A 21,606-nucleotide genomic window follows, 5' to 3' on the forward strand; every position below is an offset into this window, starting at 1 on the left:
GTTATCTTGTTAGACTTCCTAATCGATGAAAATATTGGTATTAATATTTTTGGTGTGGGTTTTTTTCTGTCACTACATATCATTTTTAAATGGTAAAATGATCCTGAAGAGAATTGTCCGGTAGTGGGAAAAGTTAATTTGAAACATATTCTAATAATTGTTAACTATGTATGTGTCTAAATTTCATATTTTCCTTCACGTCTCAGCACTAGAAGCTTTTTTTTTATCCGTGTGCTGAAAACCTCTCTATGCTCTGCCCTTAATTCTGCCTTAAGGCCCTTGTGAACAAGTGTTGCTAAAACTGTCACTCAGTCTACATACGCTGCCCTTTTTCTCCTGAGCTTTCTCATTTAGAAGTATTACTCAAGGTCAATTGGTTTCAAAGGTCACTTCCATCTGTACAGACTTTATATGGATTCTCATTTCTCTGCTTCTAAAACAACCAGAACATCTGACCTTATTTTAGTTTGAAAGATAGTCTGAGACGTTGAGTCTTCCTTAGCTGGTAAATGTCCATGTTGTATCTAGTGTATCTTGATCAATAGTGACACAAACTGTAAGTGATTCAATTAAAGCAGTGGTTCACACCTTAAACCTGAAACCATGTATCCCCTACCCCTGCACACTTAAAAAACATAATATTGTATTGTCATGTACAATGAAAATGATCTCTGAATTTTACCTATCCTGTTGAGGAATCATATATAACTAAATTATTTACATTTCCTGAAGAAAATGCAAGTGAGGATGCAGGTGCTGGCCTGCATCGTTGAACACTGCATTAGCATTAGCCTAGCATTACCGTTTGTATTAGCCTATCCTTAGCATTAGCTTATCATGAGTATTAGCCTAGCATTGCAGTTAACATTAGCTAGCATTAGCCTAACATTAATGTTAGCATTAGCCTAGCATTAGCCTATCATTAGCATTAGCCTACCATTATCATCATCTGACAAAACACATTATTTTGCACCATATTCATTTTATTAACATTTAAAAACTAGACTACTTTACAGTTTTAGAGCCTGTGTTCCTCCATCTTGAAATCACGTGATTGATGATGTCACACGGCCCCACTGCCTGTAAACATCCCATTGTTTTATATTGTAGTGAAGCATTCAGCCTGATTTATAGATCATTTAACAGCTTTTTCAGAAAATTACAACTTGTGCTTCTTTTAGTTGCTCTAAATAATCAGGAAAAGTTAAAGAGCTCAGTGCGCTGACACGCTGTGGTGGCTGAAGTTAGCAAGTAATCAATGACTGTTGAAGTAGCACAAACCATGATGATAAAAGTCTTTTTGGGTTTGGGTGGGAGTCTTTATTTTCTATTAAAATTATCTTTTTTTCATTAACAATAAAGATTATTAACACTAAACAAAACGCCTACACACAAAGAAAGTAATAACGAGAACCTAAAAATGTAATAGAAATTAAAAAAGCATTAAATATGCAACCGGGAACAAAATTCAAAAATGAAACAGACAAATTTTCAATAGTTGACTGAAAAATTAATACGCTTTTTGTCACGGATTCCTGTATTTTTTACTTCTGGACTTTTACATTTATTTTTTATTTCAGGTAATTAGTTAAATTTAGTTTTTGATTTATTATGAAACATGATGTTACTGGTTCCCTGTTAGTTCAACACATTTGAAAGTGTTATTTGTCAGGGCAGTGGGCTTAGGTGGGGCTTAAAAGTTCACCTTTGTTCAAAGCACCCAGAAAAGTTTGAGAACCACTGTATTATATGATCATATCAATGACAATGATGGTAATAATAAAATCAATATTTATTAAATAAACAGTTGCTTTGCTTCTGATGATCAGCATTCATTCAGTCTGTTGCTGCCCCAGTGTGTATGTGATAATAAATGATAAAGTCTGACTTCCTGACCTCCATGGTTCTGCTTCCTGTAGGTGGAGCTGGCTCTGTGGGACACAGCAGGTCAGGAGGACTACGACAGGCTGAGGCCTCTGTCCTATCCAGACACTGACGTCATCCTCATGTGCTTCTCCATAGACAGCCCTGACAGCCTGGGTAAGACACACACACACACACACACACACACACAGCACCACCTTCTCTTCACACTTACTTTATCTTTCCGTTTGCTTCACCACTTATTTCTGGGTCCTGAAGGTCATGTATGGTTCTGTTTTAATAACTCTAGGAACTGATAACTCTTGTCGTGACCTCATTTCTTAGGCCATGCTACCAGACTCAAAATGCCCTCACCTTCTTCTTCTTCTTTTTCTTCTTCTTCTTTTTGTTGATTTCTTATTTTTTTGCGAGTCAAATATTACGACGGTTGGTGGGACTGAATCATTGACACATACCATTATATAAATGGGGTCTATCACCCTGTACATGGGGGTGCCAGGGACTCCTCTGTTAATGCTTGTTGAATCGGTCTGTAATTTGACATGGCTATTCTATGAGTGGATGTCTAGAGCCTCTCTGAGACCTTTATTTACTCGGTGGAACCAAGTCATTTGACTGAATTGTCGGGAACGTGGTACGTGCTATTCGGCACGGAGACGTTCTGCGGCCCTGGCCGTAGTTCATCAGAACTTGTTATATCACAAACCCAGAGACTTTTTTCTGTTTTGTTTCAAATTAGTTTTTTGATCATGTTTGTTATCGTGTGTTGCAAATTGAGAGTAAACAGTCATAGCACAAAGTAACAATAAGCGCTGCCTCAGATTGTTTTATACTGCATTTTTTATTCCCCGCCACAAAGTGTGGAAGAGGGTTATAGGTTTGAGCTCCATCCATCCGAGTTAAAGGAGACAGCTTTTATCAGAAACTGTTTAACATAGGAGAACCACATTCAGTGTGTGGCTGCACGGTTTCAAAATGAGAAGTGTGCAAGTATTTTTATATTCTAATGTGATAATATTTTCATCTGTATACATCTAAGTTCTTAGATTTATGACATTTAGGAAAAGGTTGTGAGTTATAATGACGACCAATCTGGTGGGGGATGTTGATGACTGTGTTTTTGTTTTACCTAGATTTATATTTGAGAAAGTGAGAGTATATAGTAGAGTAGATTTATTGATGCAATGGGGAAATGTAATAATATTATAGCTCAGATAAAGTGCAAGAACCAAAGACAACAGAAGGAAACACACAGAATACCCCAAAAACACCTGGAAAATAGTGCAATGAAGGAGATCAAATAAACAATACGACAATAGAGGATAAATATATATAAAAATAGTAAAAAATAATATAAAGAATACAGATATATACATATTTACCATATATACAGTTGTTTGAGATTGTGTGTGTTGTTTTCATATGAAAATAATAATAATATTTAAGCTTTTTTAATCTTTTTGCCTCTTCCTGTATGTCTATTTTTGTGATATTAAGTCATTATGATAGTATTGAGTTTTTTTAATTGTGTAAAATATTTAAAAATAAACAAAATAAAATGTAATATGTATTTATTTTTATTTTTATAATGTTTTTTTATTAACTATTATTATTATTGTTATAATTATTACTAGACATTTAAGGTGACCCCACAATTGAAAACCCCTGCACTAAATTAAAAAGTGTCATGCTTGTGCTATAAATATATAATGGTGGTTATGGTTTCCTGGTCGTGTTGAAATGGTTTCTCATAATTTAAAATGATAAAAGTAGCAGAAAATAAAACTATCAGGAGTGAGTTAAATGGGATAAAATAAAAGTCTGAATTGTAATAAAACCAAAGGGTCATTTGGGGATTTTATAAAGACTCCTTTGTGTCGTCGTTATTCACGGTAAAAATCCTTTAGGGAGCGTTGGATTCTACATTATGATAAGAGCAGGTTATTTTTGGAATAATCATCCTAGCTGTTTGTGTTAGTTTGAATAAATATTTACTGAAAAATGTACCCAGAGGCACACATGCAGTGTAGCCGTTTAAAATGAGCTGTAATAATTGTGCAGGTGTGAAGTTGTGCTGGAGGAATATTAATGTTGTGAAGGCTTTCTACAATAATGGGATCAGAATATTAAATCTGATCATAAATAAAGCAGCAGACATGGAGCTAAATCTAAGGATGTGATCACTGAGGGTTTTCTTTTTTCTCTGATCTTTGATTATAACAGAAAATATTCCAGAAAAGTGGACGCCTGAGGTCAAACACTTCTGTCCCAACGTTCCCATCATCCTGGTAGGAAATAAGAAAGATCTGCGTAACGATGAGCACACGCGCCGGGAGCTGGCCAAGATGAAGCAGGTACTGTGAGAGTCATAAATGATTAATAAAGACTTTAATAAATCTGAGATTAATGCTCAGTTTGAACTGCATAAACAAACTAAAGTCTGCTTGTCGTTACTTTTAAAAACTAGATTCATAGAAATGAATGTGAATTAAATCAGTGGTTCCCAAACCTTTCACTGTCCCGTACCCCTTCAGACCTTTAGCCATGTACCCCCCACCCCACCCCACTCCTGCAAACACTATGATGTAATGTCATGTACAATGTAGCCCTACAGTAAAATTATCCCTGAATTTGACCTATCCTGTTGAGTTACTAGAATATTAGCATTACCTGAAGAAAATGCAAGTGTGTTGAACATTGCATTAGCCTAGCATTACCATTAGCATTAGCCTATCTTTAGCATTTGCCTAGTATTACCGTTAACATTGGCCTATCATTAATATTAGCTTAGCATTACCATTAACATTAGCCTAGCATTACCGTTAACATTGGCCTATCATTAATATTAGCTTAGCATTAGCCTATCCTTAGCATTAGTCTAGCATCACCGTTAGCATTAGCCTATCCTTAGCATTAGTCTAGCATTACCGTTAACATTAGCCTATCATTAGTATTAGCCTTGCATTACCATTAGCATTAGCTTATCCTTAGCATTAGCCTAGCATTACCGTTAACATTGGCCTATCATTAATATTACTTAGCATTAGCCTATCCTTAGCATTAGCCTAGCATTACCATTAACATTGGCCTATCATTAATATTAGTTTAGCATTACAGTTAGCATTAGTCTATCCTTAGCATGAGTGTAGCATTACCGTTAACATTAGCCTATCATTAGTATTAGCCGAGCATTACCCTTTAACATTAGCTTGCGTTAGCCTAGCATTGACATTAGCATTTGCCATCATTAGCATTAGCCTAGCATTACCACTAGCATTAGCCTATCTTGAGCATTAACCCAGCATTTCCATTAACATTAGATCGTATTAGCTATCATTAGCATTAGCCTAGCATTAGCATTTGCCATCATTAGCATTGGCCTAGGATTACCATTAGCTAGCATGAGCTTAGCATTACCATTAGCCTAGCATTAATATTAGCATTAGCCAGATCATTAGCATTAATTTAATAATTAGCATTAGTCTAGCATTAAGATTAGTACCCCCTATGACAATTTGCGTACCTCTGGGGGTACTTGTACCCCACTTTTGGAACCTAAGGATTAGACAGAATGTGTGTGAAATATATCTCAGGTTATCAGTTCCAGTCTCAGATGGTTCAGTACGGTGGCCAGTAGGTGTCAGACCGTTCGCTAATGGAAAAGCTACAAAACGAACGGAAGCATCACTACAACGGATGTTAGCTCTTATGTTAGCTCTTATGTTAGCTCTTATGTTAGCTCTTATGTTAGCTCTTATGTTAGCTCTTATGTTAGCTCTTATGTTAGCTGTGTTTCTACAGACAGTTATCTAAATAATTAATAACTAAACTGTTTAGCTAAGACAAATATAGTTTTGTACGGGTCTCAACATGTGATAGAAAATGAACTGGCGTCATATAATCTTATATTTAGCTTTTAGAATCACTTGAGCATTATAACATGTGGCTAATCCTAGCTATTATGGTAAATGGTGACATTATTTAATGCTAATGTTACAATAAAAATATGAAAAGTTTAGATTCTTTGTTTATGAAAATAATGTTGAAACACGGTGAATAAGGCCTTTTAGAATTTAAATTTTAATTTAGTATTTTTGAAACTGAATTTATTTGCTTTCAATTTGAAACTTTAACTCAATTCTAAAATTTGAAGCAAGATTAAATGATGTGCATTTCTCAAAATTCAGATTCACTTCCTCAACTGAACTAAATCAGAATTTAGAGAATAATCATTTTGACCTTAACGGTTAAAGTCTTTAAACATATGTTGTTGTGATGCTTTTGATCGTTTTGTATTCGTGAATGTCAAACACCTGCAGGCCACCGTAGCTCAGGTTTCAAACTGAATCTCTCCTGAATCTTCCATGTTGTTGTGACCCCACCAGGAGCCGGTGAAGGCGGAGGAGGGGCGTGACATGGCGAGTCGTATCACAGCGTTTGGCTACATGGAATGTTCCGCTAAGACCAAGGACGGCGTACGGGAGGTGTTTGAGATGGCCACCAGGGCGGCGCTGCAGGCCCGCCGCGGGAAGAAGAGCAATAAATGTGTGTTGCTGTAAAACGGGCACACACACACACGGACTGTACTCACCGGGGGCGGGGCTACACCCAGGGGTGGGGGGCTCGGGAGGGACGGGGGGGAAGTAAGGACTACCGCTGTAAACTGGCTGTTTGTAGGACTGAATTTATCCCAGGTTTTAATGTGGGACGCTTTGACGACGACAGGGGGGCGGGGCTGACTGGGGGCGGGGCTAGGAGACCCAATCCACACAGACTGATACAAGTCTACAGTGGACACCAGTAAAACAGACGTCCATGTCAATAAGTCACCACAGTGGACAGGTGGGTGGAGCCAATGGACAGGTGGGCGGGGCCAATGGGAAGCACTGGACCATTACGTGTAGGTCCTGGACCTGGATTTAAGGCTGAGGACAAGAACCAGCCCTGAGAGCCGACCAATCACGTGCAAGCTCTTCAAAACGCTGCTTTTTCACCCAATCCTGCCACTGGGAACGTGTTTGGTAATAAAGATGAGGTTAGGGGCCCGTCAGAGGCCACTCCCTCCACCTCTGATCTGCTGCTTAGAGACAAACATCGCTGAGATAATCCAGGACAGTCGCCTGGTTTCATCATGGATGCTAACATGCTAACACGTTAGCGTCACACGCCCTCTAAGCAGCGATCATCATCATCATCATCACATGAATCATTAGTTTGCAGAGAACTGTGGCCCCGCCTCCTGCTGCTTTCTGCTCCATCCAGGTCCAGGAAAGACCAAAGGATTGTGAACACACACACATGCGCGCACACACACACACACACGTGCTATCCTTTCCTTTATTTGGGAATCAATCTTCTGTGTGTTTTTGTTTTGTTTTTTTTTATCCATGGAGCCATTTAATAATCAGAGCTAGGGCTGGACGATGTGAACCAAAACTCACCTCAGTATTTTTTTCTTAAAATGGCGATAAATGATATAAATCTCAATGATATTAATTAAAATAAAGTGTGACCAGAAAGACAATTCACACACACATTTATTAACAAACAGCTGCACAATATGTTCCACTTTAGTCTTTTTCTCCTCTAAGGGACAGCACGTGTGAGTGAGTTCTGTAGTGTGGCGTGTTTAGATGGTCTGGGTTAGAATGTGATCATCTAAGTAGTGAAAACTCCTAAAATTAGTGTTTTTAAACAAAATAAGATGTAACAATAAAGGCCAGGTTGTAATTTTCTACGTCACCAAAATAGAAAACTTGATATATTTTGAATCTCAATATATCGCCCAGCCCTAATCAGAGCTTGTTTGTGAGAGGAGATAAATGGTGTCTGAGATACAGCCAGGGTTGAGATCAATTACAATTATCAGTTACAATTCCATCTTCAATTATTACTCAACCCCCTTCAATGTAATTACAATTAAGTTCTCAATTACTTAAGTTCGTAGATAGCCTATACTGAATGCCAGGGTTGGGGTCAATTATAATTGTAATGGTAATTAATTACAATTGACATAATTATAATTGTTCTCAATTATGATAGTAACCAGCAATTTTTCCCCAATTACAATTATTTTCCCCTAAGTTATCAATTACAATTTAGTTATCAATTACTCAAGAGAAATGACAGGTAGTCAGAAAACGTAATATGAAATATATTTTAATAATTAACTATGTATGTGTAGACAGAGAGCTGTAACATGGTTCTCCATAGTTTTCACTAAATTACATTGTAATTGTAATTGGCGTGGACATTCTATAAAAATTGTCATTTACAAAGTCAATTATCTGAATTCAATTATGATTATGTCACAATTTTAATTCATTGTCAAATTAAATACGACCCCAACCCTGGATACATCCTGTCATCCATCATCCCATCCAACCCGTCATCCATCATCCCATCCAACCCGTCATCCATCATCCCATCCAACCCGTCATCCATCATCCCATCCAACCCGTCATCCATCATCCCATCCAACCCGTCATCCATCATCCCATCCAACCCGTCATCCATCATGCCATCCACGTCTCTGGACCTACTGGTGCAGTCAGGGCCACATTATGGAGAAAAATCAATGTTTAATATTATTTAGCATTCCAAAAACAAGTCCTGTTGTTAAAATAAAGTGGGTTTTTTTTTCTCCCTATTGTGACCGTGTTTGTCCTGGAGCTTCCTGTTCTCTGTCCTGCAGGGGGACCCTGTACCTGATGTTTAAAAACAGGCTCTAAACCTATCGTCTGTCAGTATTTAAAGAAATAAGAGATGAAAACTAGACAATAATGACTTCTGTGTTGCTTCCTTTTCTTCTTCTTTGTGTAACCACAGTTTTTTTTTTTACAATTGGTTGTAACAACCTGTCAATCCTCCCCCAGTCAGGAGAAAGGTGCCCTCACGGCTGCCTGTCCACAAACATGGCTAGGACTTACAAGTCTATTTGTTTTTAGGTTGTTTTTTTTAAACCAAAGCAACTGAAAAGACAAAAAGAAAAAAAATACTTCAGACTACTTTAATGTGCAAATACATTTTATTAGATATATTTTAGTTGTTAATGTTATTTTTAAAATCCTGGTCTTTTTGTGGGGGAGGGGTTGCAAAGGAACAGGACAACCAAGCTGAATGAAAAATGTAAATATGAAATATGGGTTTGTTTGTTCACACACACACACACAGAACTGGAAACTGTATTTGTAAACTAGCTTTGGTTTGTGTAATAAATTACTTTCTATAACAACAATATCTTGTCTGTGTTGTGTTTTCAGATGAACTCTTTCAATAAGTGCGAGGGTGTAAGAAACATACGTCACAATATTTCACCTCGCGATTATCATATCGATCCAAAAAATGTCCAAATTCATTGTTTTATTGTTTTTTTCTGTTTTCTAAAAAACCTTTGAATTGGAAAATGAGTAATTTCAACATTATTGTGCCATAGTTTGCACTTCTACATATACATAAAACACTAAATATGTAACAAACCGACAATGTACAAGCAGTAAGTGACAGATATCAGCCCCAACAGGGTCTTCACTTTTAAATGTCTTAGATTTTATGACCAACTTTTATAAAAGCACCGGGAAAACTGAGCACCTGTAAATATTGTTGAGTTTTATTTTCACAATGATTCATGTTTTCTACGTCATTTTTACTTTGTGCCGCGGGCCGAATTGGATGCTCCAAAGGGTCAGATTTGGCCCCTGGGCCTTGAGTTTGATACGTGGACTAACATATGTTGAAATAATAGAAATAAAAAATAGAAATACTTATAAGTCTTATACAGGGCTATAATATAACTAAAATAGGGCGTAAAATGAATTTGAATTGTAATTGTAATTAAAATAATAAAAACAGCAGTCATAGATAATCACACCACATGACACTTTGAATAACAGGATATGCTTGTATCACACACTCATTTTTAAAGATCAAATTGATAAAACAATAAATCTATTTTTATTTTTCTACTAAATTAAACAACTGTTCATAAAATCAAGGAAATGTAAGTGAATTTAAGTCTAAGGTTACCTAATGCTTTGATATTATCAGTGTTGTATGTACTTTATATGTCATTTATACCTGGAAGTTCAAACTCGGGAACATTAATGTTGAAATTACTCTTTTTCTAACCTAACATCTGTGGCCCATTTGAGGTCAAACTGGTCTGTAATTGGCCCCTGAACTAAAGAGTTTAACACTCCTGTAATACAGTATAATAAACATGATGTAGCAGCAAAATGAAAGTCAGAAACCAAACAGTTTCACACAACAGGAGGACAATGAGAACGATGCTGGAAACCATGGGGGGGGGGGGGACAAACTGGTTCCAGTGAGTTTTTACTGGTGGATGAGAAAAAGGAAGCGTGGGATGATTATTCAATTATAATCAAATTATTCTCAAGGATTTGTTTTACTGTCGTCTACGGAAACCAACTGGAGAAAATATTTTTGGCCAAATCAAGAATAACGTCGAGATTACAGTTGAAGTTTTGAGATTAACATTGAAATGTTGAGATCAAAGTTCAAGTTTCGAGATTAAAGCCAAAATGTTGAGAAGGAAGCCGAAATGTTGAGATTAAAGTTGTAATGTCGAGATTAAAATTTAAATTAGGAGATTAAAGTCAAAATTAAAATTGAAATTTTGAGGATAAAGTTGAAATGTCGAGATTAAAGTTGAAATGTCAAGATCAAAGTAAAAATTTGGAAAATAAACTCAAAACACAACATTGTGATAAAAGTCAAAGGTTTACTTTCCGTCCATTTTCACACCCACTTATTCCCGTTTGTCAGGGTCGCGGGGGTCTGCCGGTGCCTATCTCCGGCTCTGATTGGGCGCTGGGCGGGGGTACACCCTGGACAGGGCACCAGTCCATCACAGGGCAACACAGACACACAACCACTCACTCTCATTCACTCCTATGGGCAACTTTAGAGACTCCATTCAACCTTATGGTCATGTGTTTGGATGGTGGGAGGAAACCCACGCAGCATGTGGAGAACTGGTTTTTCCTTCTCAACACATTACGTTTTAATCAATATCTCTTAAAGAGATTACAACAGCTAAAAAAGAAAGAATATCTTTGTTATTAAGCCCAACTTTGAAATCTAGTTTAACACTTTCATCGATACACGATGTTGTCATACGGTGAATTGGTCCTAGTCAACTTCCATGATGTATTTTCTTGACATTCCGACTTTATTCTTGATATGCCCAAAATGATTTTCTCCATAAAAATTGGCCCTAATCCTCTTCCGTAGTCATCACTGATGCTAAGGACAGAAATTACAGACACAAAACGTACCAGTAATGAATATTTACACTGCACCTGTTGCTCTTTTTTATTTTTTATATCATGGAATGTCTTTTCCTAGAGTCCCTCTGGCAAGTGGCAGCAATACAACTGCATATAGATGTAGATATATAGATATAGATCTATAGATATATACAATTGGTGGAGGATGAATTGGATGATGTTTCCAAAGAGGTGCAGTAGAGTGTGTACAGTATGTGGGAGGAAGAGAAGTGTGTGCTTCAACAGCACAGTTATATTTATATGTATATATATATATATATACTGTATAGACAGAGCTCACTTCCACTGATATATGGTACAACGCTGTGTGTTTCCTGATGTCCATCTTTATGTGCTGATACTGTTCAGGGTCATGGTGTGTGTGAGAAAACCTGACCTGTGTTTCCCATTGATTTAAAGGCCTTTTTCTACTCTCTGACATCACGTACTGTATGTGAGTCTGTGGTCATAGAAATCACTGTCACTGTACCATATGTTTGTCACAACCCACTACTGGGTTTACAGTAGTGGTTCTTGTATATACATTGGTCTACAATGCGCTGGCCTTAGGCTGTGGGATAAAACTCATACTGGGCTTAACTTTAGACACATTGATCCCAAATACCTGTTTTACCTTCCCTCTGTCCACAGCCACACCATTATACCTAAGCTTCACGTTTATCACCAGACTGGCTTGATTACACAGCACAATAACACCCCCACCCCCCCCCCACCTACCAAGATATAACATTGCCCATTTTCCTACCCTGACTCCCTCTTCCCTGTTCCCCTCCCCCTCACTTAGGTGTAACACTGCTCTCCCTTTTTATATCCTCCCTATAATAAAGTGTTTCTTACCCTTCCTTAGGCTGGTGATGGTCACAATTAAGCAATAAAATAAATTCATCTATTTAATTACAATAACACAACATGCGTTGCTGCTGATTGCACTTATTCTACAGCATGTGCAGAAAAAGGGAAAAAAAGTATTTTTAATGGTTTTTTTTGCACATATTTTGTTTAATACATTAAACATGTTTTTATTAATATACATTTCCACTCCAGGTACTTTCGAACGAATTATGCCAAATAGAGGTAAAAAAAAAGAAGTTTATATAACAGTACATGAGGATAAACCCGATCAGAACCAGTTGTAATTATTATTACAACGGCCATATTAACATATTTGTTTTATTAAAACAACAACAGCTTCTTTGTTAGTGAGATCTTAACAAGTGGAAAAGACTGTAGTGAGGAGGTGTTTTTCACAGTAAAACCACAGAACCAACGGAAAGGAAGGAAGTCCGTCATTGGCTGCTCCACCCAGCGGTGTTGGTCAGCAGTTTGTAGCCGTGACGGAGGCTCTGAGTGGAGGACTGGGTGGATGGAGGTTGGCGGTGAGAGTCCGTGCTTTGCTCACCACGTGTCGGCCTCTCTTTCCTCCTCCGAAGACTGACGCACTGCTCTGCTGCACCGACGCGTTTATATACCAGGCTATTTTTAGCTCCGCGCGAGCCCAACTATTTTTAACCAATATGAGCTCATCGCTCACTCAAGCTGTCCAATAGGGTGAGAGGGGCGGGGAGAGAGTGGTCCAATGGGAGGCAGCGGATAGACAAGGAGGCGGGTTCTAAACGGACCACTGCTCTATAGCAGACAGAGCTCTCACTCTGACTGACTTAAAAAACAACTTTATTTTTATTGAATTAACTACGTTTTATTTTGTTTTGTTTTAGTGTTTTATCATTCGAAATATTCTGGAGCGTCTGTAAAAAAAGAAGAAGGAATTTCCCCCTGGGATAAATAAAATATATCTGATTCTGATTTAGACTTTTACGAATCATTACACTTATTTTATTATTTATTGAAAACGGCATTATTTATCAGTTCAATAATCACTCAAGAATTTTCATTGAAATCAACTTTGATTTTGTTCTCTCCTGTAAACATGTGTATATATATCTATATCCTTATATTGGGGTTGGACTATATATCTATATTATTTATACTTTTTATATTATTTTCCTACTTATATTTATATCTATTTATATTTCTGTTCATATATAGCCTCTATTATTGTATTGTCATATTTTATCATTTGTCATGACGATACATTTTCCCACTACTTTACTAAACTTACAAAACCCTCACAGAATGATGTAATTTCAGTCATTAAGCTAAATACAAAAACAGTTTATATTTATTCTATATTATTATTTGTATTTTTTTTTATTTGTATTTATGTTTTTTATTTGTATTTTTATTTTTTTTACCATAATTAATATGAAATCTATGTACCATACAACAACAAAAAACTAGAGTTGGGAGGAAGTATCTCATAATTACGGATGAGAATTAGGGCCAACTTTGATGGAGAAAATAATTTTGGGCGAATCAAGAATAAAGTTGAAATGTCGAGAATAAAGTTTAAATATGATCTTGATATTAAAGACAAAAATAAACTCAAAATACAATATTGTGATAAAAGTAGAAGGCTTAAAGCACACCATCGACTTTTATCACAATCTGGTATTTTTGTGTTTATTTTTTTTAAATTAATGATTAATCTCAACATTTCAACTTTATTCTTGATTTGCCCTAAATCATTTCCTCCTTCTAAACTGTCCCTAATCCTCTTCCGTACATGTGAATCCATCTTTCTCTAAATAGTAGATCTTTGATGGTGACTTTGGAAACTGCAGCACTTACTTTATTCTTGGCTCTATTTTCTATTTTTATTATGACTTTACACAAAGAGAGAGAGAATGATAAGAATCAGCCCGTGATGGTGAATCATCATCAATCCGCCCACATTTGATCTTTTTTCCCTAAACTTTTATTTTTAGAACCTCCTCACTTCCGCCCAGACTTCCTTTGTTTCAGCTGTATATCAATATATAAATGAATAAGTGCATTTTTAATCAAACGAAGCAGTAGTTTGATTAGTAGCTACATGACTAGGCCTTATGTGAGTTTTACTTCCTCAAATGCACTTGTGTCAGCCATGAAGCGCGCCCCCGACATCCGCGCCCGCGCACCAAAGGTTCCAACACGTCAGAGCGGGAGCGCGCATGAGCAGAAACAGCCGCCCCCTCCTCAAACATCAATAAAATAAAATAAAACCAAACAAATCAGTTAGATTAGTTGTTTTTCACATGTGTTTGATGATAATTTTGGTAAATTATTATTTTTTTAATAACCTGATCCTCATTTTTCTTCATGTGTCTGTTTCAAACAGCTAAATTTACACTGTTCAACACTGACCTCTTGTGGTAATAACATGTTATTACAAATAATCGTTAAGAAACCTGGAAATAAGAATTTACATTAACAGAACAACCATAGAAACCCTTTTAAATATGTTTTCTACTGTACCATTGAATTTTCCCCTTTAAAAGCCCTTGTGTGTGTATTATTTAAGCTGTGTTTGTCTTTATTTGTGTGTTGTGTTGTGTTCTTTATTCTGCTCCTCTTTGGAGATTAAACTCGCGATATTGATTTTGATATTTGAAACATACTTCTTATTGTTCTATTGATCATTGTATATGACATTTAAGTTTCTAGATGTTTGTATATACTGTGCACTTTTTCTCAATCATTAAAAAATATATAAAGAAAAAAAAAAGAACGTGTTCCTGATTTTCTAAACACATGTTGGAATTGAAGACGAGTTTGTATTGTTTAGTCACTGTATGGGTGTAATACAGAAGAGGATTAGGGCCACTGGAAAAAAAATCCCTCAAAAAATCAAAGTGACAAACAGATTCAGCAGTGGAAAAAAAAACACAATTGTAGAACATATTTTAAAATCATTTGATTATCTTTTTGGGCTGTTTTTTTTTGTTTGTTTGTTTGATCTTTCTAAAATTTATTCTTAACTTTTTTTTTCTCAGTTCTTTTTTTTCCTCTTGTTTGTCTTTCATTTTTCTTTTTTTTTCTTCTAATTTTTCATTCATCTTTTGCTAAACAAAAACAAAAAACAATCAAGACAAAAAAAGATTGAGACAAAAAAAAAAAAAAAAAATGACAATTATGTTTTACATTTGTGATTTAATTCATCTGTTATTCTTTGGCAAATTTATTTGGATATTATTTTTTTTCTATCATAGAAATAATTATGATATAATTATTATAATAATTCTATTATATATAGATTAGTTGTTATATATATATATATATATATATATATATATATATATATATATATATATATAACAACTAATCTATTTGTGGGAAAAAAGTTCAGCAAAAAAAAATCTAGACAAAAAATAGATTAAGACACAAAAAACCCCAAAACAATCAAGACAAAAAAGATTGAGACTAAAAAAAAAAAAAAAAGATAACCACATAATCTTTTTTTATTTATTGCTGTATCTGTTTTTTTTGTGTTTTTTCCAAGTGGCCCTAATCATTTTCCGTAGCTTTGAACATAATGAGCTGCTTATTTATTTAAGAAAAACGTATTCTCGCGGGATTTGAAAGGGGGGAAACTCCTCCTCCTTGTTCATGTAAATGTTAATGGCGGGAACAAACACAAGATGGCAGCACGTTTCCACACCTGAGTGGAAGCACTCATCAGCTGTTATTTACACATCAGGGAAGGTTTGTTGAAGAGTGATTGTTTTCCATTAGGGTTAAAGTCCTAGTGAAGTTATTTAAAGATTAAAAATCCAACACGTGGTCTAATGTTTAGAGTTTTTGAATTGTTTATCATTTTAAACTCTTTTGCTCCACAGAAACATGATTCATAAAAGCAGCTTCCCTAGTTACATGAAGAAAAGTCTGCATTCAGGTAATTTGGTGCTCTTTGTATTTTCTGCCCTTCCTCCTTTAAAAAAAATAAATTAATTAATTTAAAAAAAAATTGGATCATTCCATGTCGTTTCACAAATATTCGGTCTCAAAAATTCATTTTTTTTTTTACCAATTGTTCTGTGATTATTCAATAGACACACTGTACATTATTAGTGAAAAACTAATAAACAATAAATGATTATAACACAGAGCTAAGCTACTATGGCCTCATGTAAATGATTTTAAATATTCATGAGTGGTGAAATAATCCAAAGTTTGGGTCCAAAATAAAAATGAAGAAGTCACATAAAGAAAAATACTTTTATATCCCAAGAAAGAGAAACATTTATACTATAATTAAATCAGAGATCAGATTTTTTCTACATTCCCACATACAGTTATGGACCAGTGAAAATAGTAAATAAAAAATAAAAATAGTAATTTTTCATATTTCCAGAGCGTGTGAGCCTAGAACCATTCATATCTGTGACTAATCATTAGTGATGTGAACAGTCTATGTTCATAGCTCTAAGCTGATCACATTACAGGGAGCTGAGACATATGCTAAGTAGTTTACTGAAGGACCAAACATGTTCCAGACCCAAACACACACTGACTTTGTGAGTATTTAGAGGAGCTGACATGTCCACCAGATATAATGTATAGCAGATCTATTTCTATATTCTGAGAGTAGGTGGAGCTATATTAATATACCATATCTACCTTTTTATGTGATGGAGTTACGGAGATATTGGAAGATGAAAACGTAAGACAAATAAGGACGAGTGAAAATCAACACATACCCCGACTCCCTCAATTGTCTATATCTCAAAAATTATTCATCCAATCAAACTAAAAATGTACAGTGTAATGTGCTTATTGAATAATTATGTAACAATTGGTTAAAAAATTCCGAATTTCCCTCGACCAAAGTGCGTGGGATGTCCTGAAAACTTGTTAAAATGACATGGAATGACGCTAATAATAATTATTATGACATACTTCCATTTTTGTTGTTGTATGGTACACAGATTTCATATTAATTATGGTAAAAACTATAAATGATTAAAAGTCAAGGTGAAAAATAATGGTAATGTTTGATCAACCTCTAAATTTAAACCAGTACTGTAAAAATATGAAACAGGGCTACTTGAAAAAACACTTAAAGTTATTGGAATCAAAGCTAAATATCGTACTATAAAACATACAAACAAAGAAGCAGCTGAAAAGACGTAAACATTTAATTTGTGTATTCTTCTCTCATTTTACGACTTCTTTATACGAGTGGTAAATCACATTCATTGGGAATATTGAAGCCTTGGTTTTGATTATAAACCTTTATTAACTATTATCACTTCCATTTTTGATTGTTTTACTTTTCTTTTGAGTAAAACGCTGCACATCGTCTTCAACATTGTATAGTATAATACTGATATATATTATATATGATTTAAAGATCCAAAATAGGAGGACTGGCCTGGTTTGTATTACAATTTAAAAATGTAAATAATCAATCTTTGGAAATGTATGAATACATTTATAATCGTCAATAACAATTGATTAACAACTTTTTCACCACCCCTACTGCTTGTATGCTCAATAATAGAAAAATAGCTAAAGAAAAACAATACCCATTCATTTGAACTATGTAATTTATATATATACTGTATGTGTGTGATTAATTCTGTTATTCAAAGTGCAAAATACCATGTGGTGCGACTGTCTGGCCATGACCCCTTCAGAACTTTAGCCATGTACCCCCCTACTCCTGCACATTTAGAAAACACTATGATGTTTTGTCATGTACAATGTAGCCCTACAGTGAGAATTGTCTCTGAATTTTACCTGTCCTGTTGAGGAATCATATATAAATAGAATATTTGCATTTCCTGAAGAAAATGCAAGTGAGGATGCAGGTGCTGGCCCGCATTGTTGAACATTGCTTTAGCATTAGCCTAGCATTACTGTTAGCATTAGCCTATCATTAGTATTAGCCTAGCATTACAGTTAACATTAGCTAGCATTAGCCTAGCATTAAAATTAGCATTTGCCATCATTAACATTAGCCTAGAATTACCATTAACATTAGCCTATCCTTAGCATTAGCCTAGCATTACCGTTAACATTAACCAATCATTAATATTAGCTTAGCATTTCTGTTAACATTAGCTAGCATTGGCCTAGCATTAACATTAGCATTTACCACCAATAGCATTAGCTTATCATTAGCATTAGCCTAGCATTACCATTAACATTAGCATTTGCCTATCCTTAGCATTCGCCTAACATTACCGTTAACATTAGCCTAGCATTACCATTAACATTAGCATTTGCCTATCCTTAGCATTCGCCAAACATTACCGTTAACATTAGCCTAGCATTAATATTAGTCTAGCATTACTGTTAACATTAGCTAGCATTAGCCTAGCACTAGCATTAGCATTTCCAGTCATTAGCATTTCCAATCATTAGCATTTCCAATCATTAGCATTTCCAATCATTAGCATTTCCAATCATTAGCATTAGCCTAGCATTAACACTAGCATTTGCCATCATTAGCATTAGCCTAGCATTACTGTTAACAGTAGTTAGCATTAGCCTAGCATTAACATTAGCATTTCCAATCATTAGCATTTCCAATCATTTGCATTTCCAATCATTAGCATTTCCAATCATTAGCATTAGCCTAGCATTAACACTAGCATTTGCCATCATTAGCATGCGCCTAGCATTACCATTAGCTAGCATTAGCCTAACATTAACATTAGCCTAACATTAATATTAGCATTAGCCTAACATTTACATTAGTCTAGCATTAATATTAGCATTAGCCTAGCATTGGCATTAACATAGCATTAGCCAGATCATTAGCATTCATTCAATATTAGCATTAGCCTAGCATTAGTACTAGCAGCCCATATGACAGTTTACACACCCCACTTTGGAAACCTAGGCTCTAAATCAATTAAAATGTATTATCTGCTATATTTAGTTGTATTATTGTCCTGTATACAATTTCAAAGTATTTCTATTCATATTTGCATCATATTATTCATGCGAACCTTGCCTGATGGTGAACATTTTATGAAATATCCTGCAGTGAAATCCTTCATACGTCATTGACCAAATACAGAGAACAAACTTCATCATGTGCCGCCAAATCCACTGGAACCACGTTTGTGTTGGGTCACGGAATTTGTTGCAACACCTGCTGCTACATGGTCAGATTGGTCAAATATTGTGGTGAGTGAACAGAACGGCAGGGAACGACAGAATGTGTATTAATAAGTGTGATTGTGACATTGTGAGGGTGTGTTAAATATGCCAAACTGTACGCAGCACCAAAGTGACAATCGATGAGCACAGAAATGCAGGATTTTCCACTCATTGATTTAATGTTAAACAGTTTCCTGCTCAAGGTCACTCCTACAGTGACTTTCCCTCCCGTCTCTAATGAGATCATTACCAAGCAGGAGGGGCCACGTTGGCCCTCAGAGAGTCTGAAGCTGCTGGAGGGTCTGCAAACAACATTAAAGACATCTTTAAAGTGACGGATCACTGTTGAATTAGAAAAACTGGCCTAATTATACAAGAACAAATAAGCATGGGAGAGAATGAATCATTTAAAATAAATCCTCAGAGGAAGTGGGTCTGTGCAACCTAAATTCATTATTTATCTTAGAGAATGAATGCTAATGTTTTCTAGCTAGCCTGCGTGTGAACCTGATTCAGTTCAGCACAGCTGCACCAGTGAGACGACGACAGCGTCTGATGATGAAAATCTCCCCCAGAACAGGAAACGAAGCCTTCGTCTCTATGACTTTTGCATTTGGGTTTGAAGTGACAACAGGAATAATAAATAAATAAATAAATAAATAAATAAATAAATAAATAAAAGAGAAGAAGGAGAGACAAGGAGACGGTTCTATCTCAGAGTTAGTTTCAAGATCTGACTTGATTTTGAAAATCCTCTCCTGATTTAAATAATCTCAGTCTGGCGTGGGTTCAGCAGGCTGATTAATGGCCTATCTTAGTCATATTATTTGAATTGTTAAGTATAATAACGTTAAAAGAACATGGGACAGGATTTTTAATGCTAATGGATGATGAAGTGTTTAAAAGCAAACAGAATGAGCTCATAATCATTTCTCCTTATTGCCTTGAACAGACTGTGTGATGCCTTTTGTTCTGCTGTTCTGGGCCTGAATTTCCCGTATAGTTCTACAGACGCGACGTCAAATGGTCTAGCAGTAAACAGTCGGTGGGTAATAAGTCACAGTTGGAGTGCGGATCGGGCCGTATTATTTCGTCCGATCCAAACCCAACAATTAAAAACACCTTTTTTTTCCTCATACAAATGACATATTTATGTTTGTTTTAGTGGTAAACACTGGTTTTTATTAACAAACAACTGTTAACGTCAAACACAAACTAGAGACTCAGTGGATCTATTTACACGATCTATGTATCAAAGCTAAGGATAATCCATGTTCTTGTGCAGAGAAAGGATTGTATTAATGATGGATGCTACGATGCTACATGATCCTGCTCTCACTGCTACAGCTGCTGCTGCAGGAATGGTGTGTTTCCATTGTATTCCAAGTATCTAGAAGTAGAACAGGAGGCAGAGCATTCAGCTACCAAGCTCCTCCCCTTTGGAACCAGCTCCCAGTCTTAATACGGGAGGCTGCTACTCTCTCCACCTTTAAAAGTAAACTAAAAACTTACTTATTTGCTAAATTGTATACTGTATAATAGCGTTAACCTAACCACTAGGAAAAAGCCCTAAACCTAAAAATATGAACTAAGAACTAAGATTATATAGTAGAACATTAACGTTATATTCAAACACGATACACCATTTACACACATAGCTCTAATGGACTGTAATGGGATGATTATCCAGTCAGACATGGTTGTAGACAACCCCCCACTTCTGTTCCTCGTTGCATAACCCATCACACTGCTTCACACCAGTTACACTGATGTCCATCCCATATATACTGTATATATTTAATTTTTTTGTTGCAGTCTGTGCCTTCTCCTCTCTTTTCTGTTCCAGGTGTTTTGATGCTGATGCTGGAGGTTCCTGATCATTGCTCCGTGGCTCAACTAATGTGGAACACTCTGATGGTTTATCCCTTTATCCTATTCTGTTTGCCCTTCTGTCCACTAACCCCAACCAGTCAAAGCAGATGTGATCAATAAAGTTGAATTGAATGATTCTCTGAACCAATCAGTGTCTGTTTTGACAGACTTTTGAAGAAATAAATCTAAAAGGTAAGACTTTAGTGTCTTTTCTCTCATTTTGTTTCTTTTTGATGGATGAATACTGACTTGTTTTGTATGCTTTGTGTTTCAAATTTTGTAGATTTTGGTGTAAAAGGTTTATTCGATCCTAAAACAGGTGACGAGGAAAATAATAAATAATATTTGTGTGGGTAAAATGATCCTCAAGAGAACTTAATATGAAACATATTTTAATTAATGATATAATAATATAATGGCCATAGAACGGTGACATGGTTCTGTGTTTAATTAAACTATAAGTGAAATATTAATGTCAATTATCTGAACTTAATTACAATTCAATTATGATTACAACATCAACAGATTTTTTCATCTATGTCTACACATA

The 21,606-nt window shown here is 35.6% G+C and overlaps 1 protein-coding gene across 1 annotated transcript in view; it reads left to right on the forward strand.

Moving 5' to 3' along the window:
- Positions 1-9,121, forward strand: part of rhoab (ras homolog gene family, member Ab) — an 18,944-nt gene extending 9,823 nt beyond the window's left edge. The window contains exons 3-5 of the mRNA XM_028452212.1: positions 1,920-2,040; positions 4,108-4,238; positions 6,270-9,121. Of these exons, the coding sequence (XP_028308013.1) occupies positions 1,920-2,040; positions 4,108-4,238; positions 6,270-6,443 (426 nt within the window). The 3' untranslated portion in view covers positions 6,444-9,121. The remainder of the gene's footprint in view (positions 1-1,919; positions 2,041-4,107; positions 4,239-6,269) is intronic.
- The last annotated feature ends 12,485 nt before the right edge of the window (positions 9,122-21,606 follow it).

Source organism: Gouania willdenowi, chromosome 7 (assembly GCF_900634775.1).
Source record: "Gouania willdenowi chromosome 7, fGouWil2.1, whole genome shotgun sequence".
NCBI lineage: Eukaryota > Metazoa > Chordata > Actinopteri > Blenniiformes > Gobiesocidae > Gouania > Gouania willdenowi.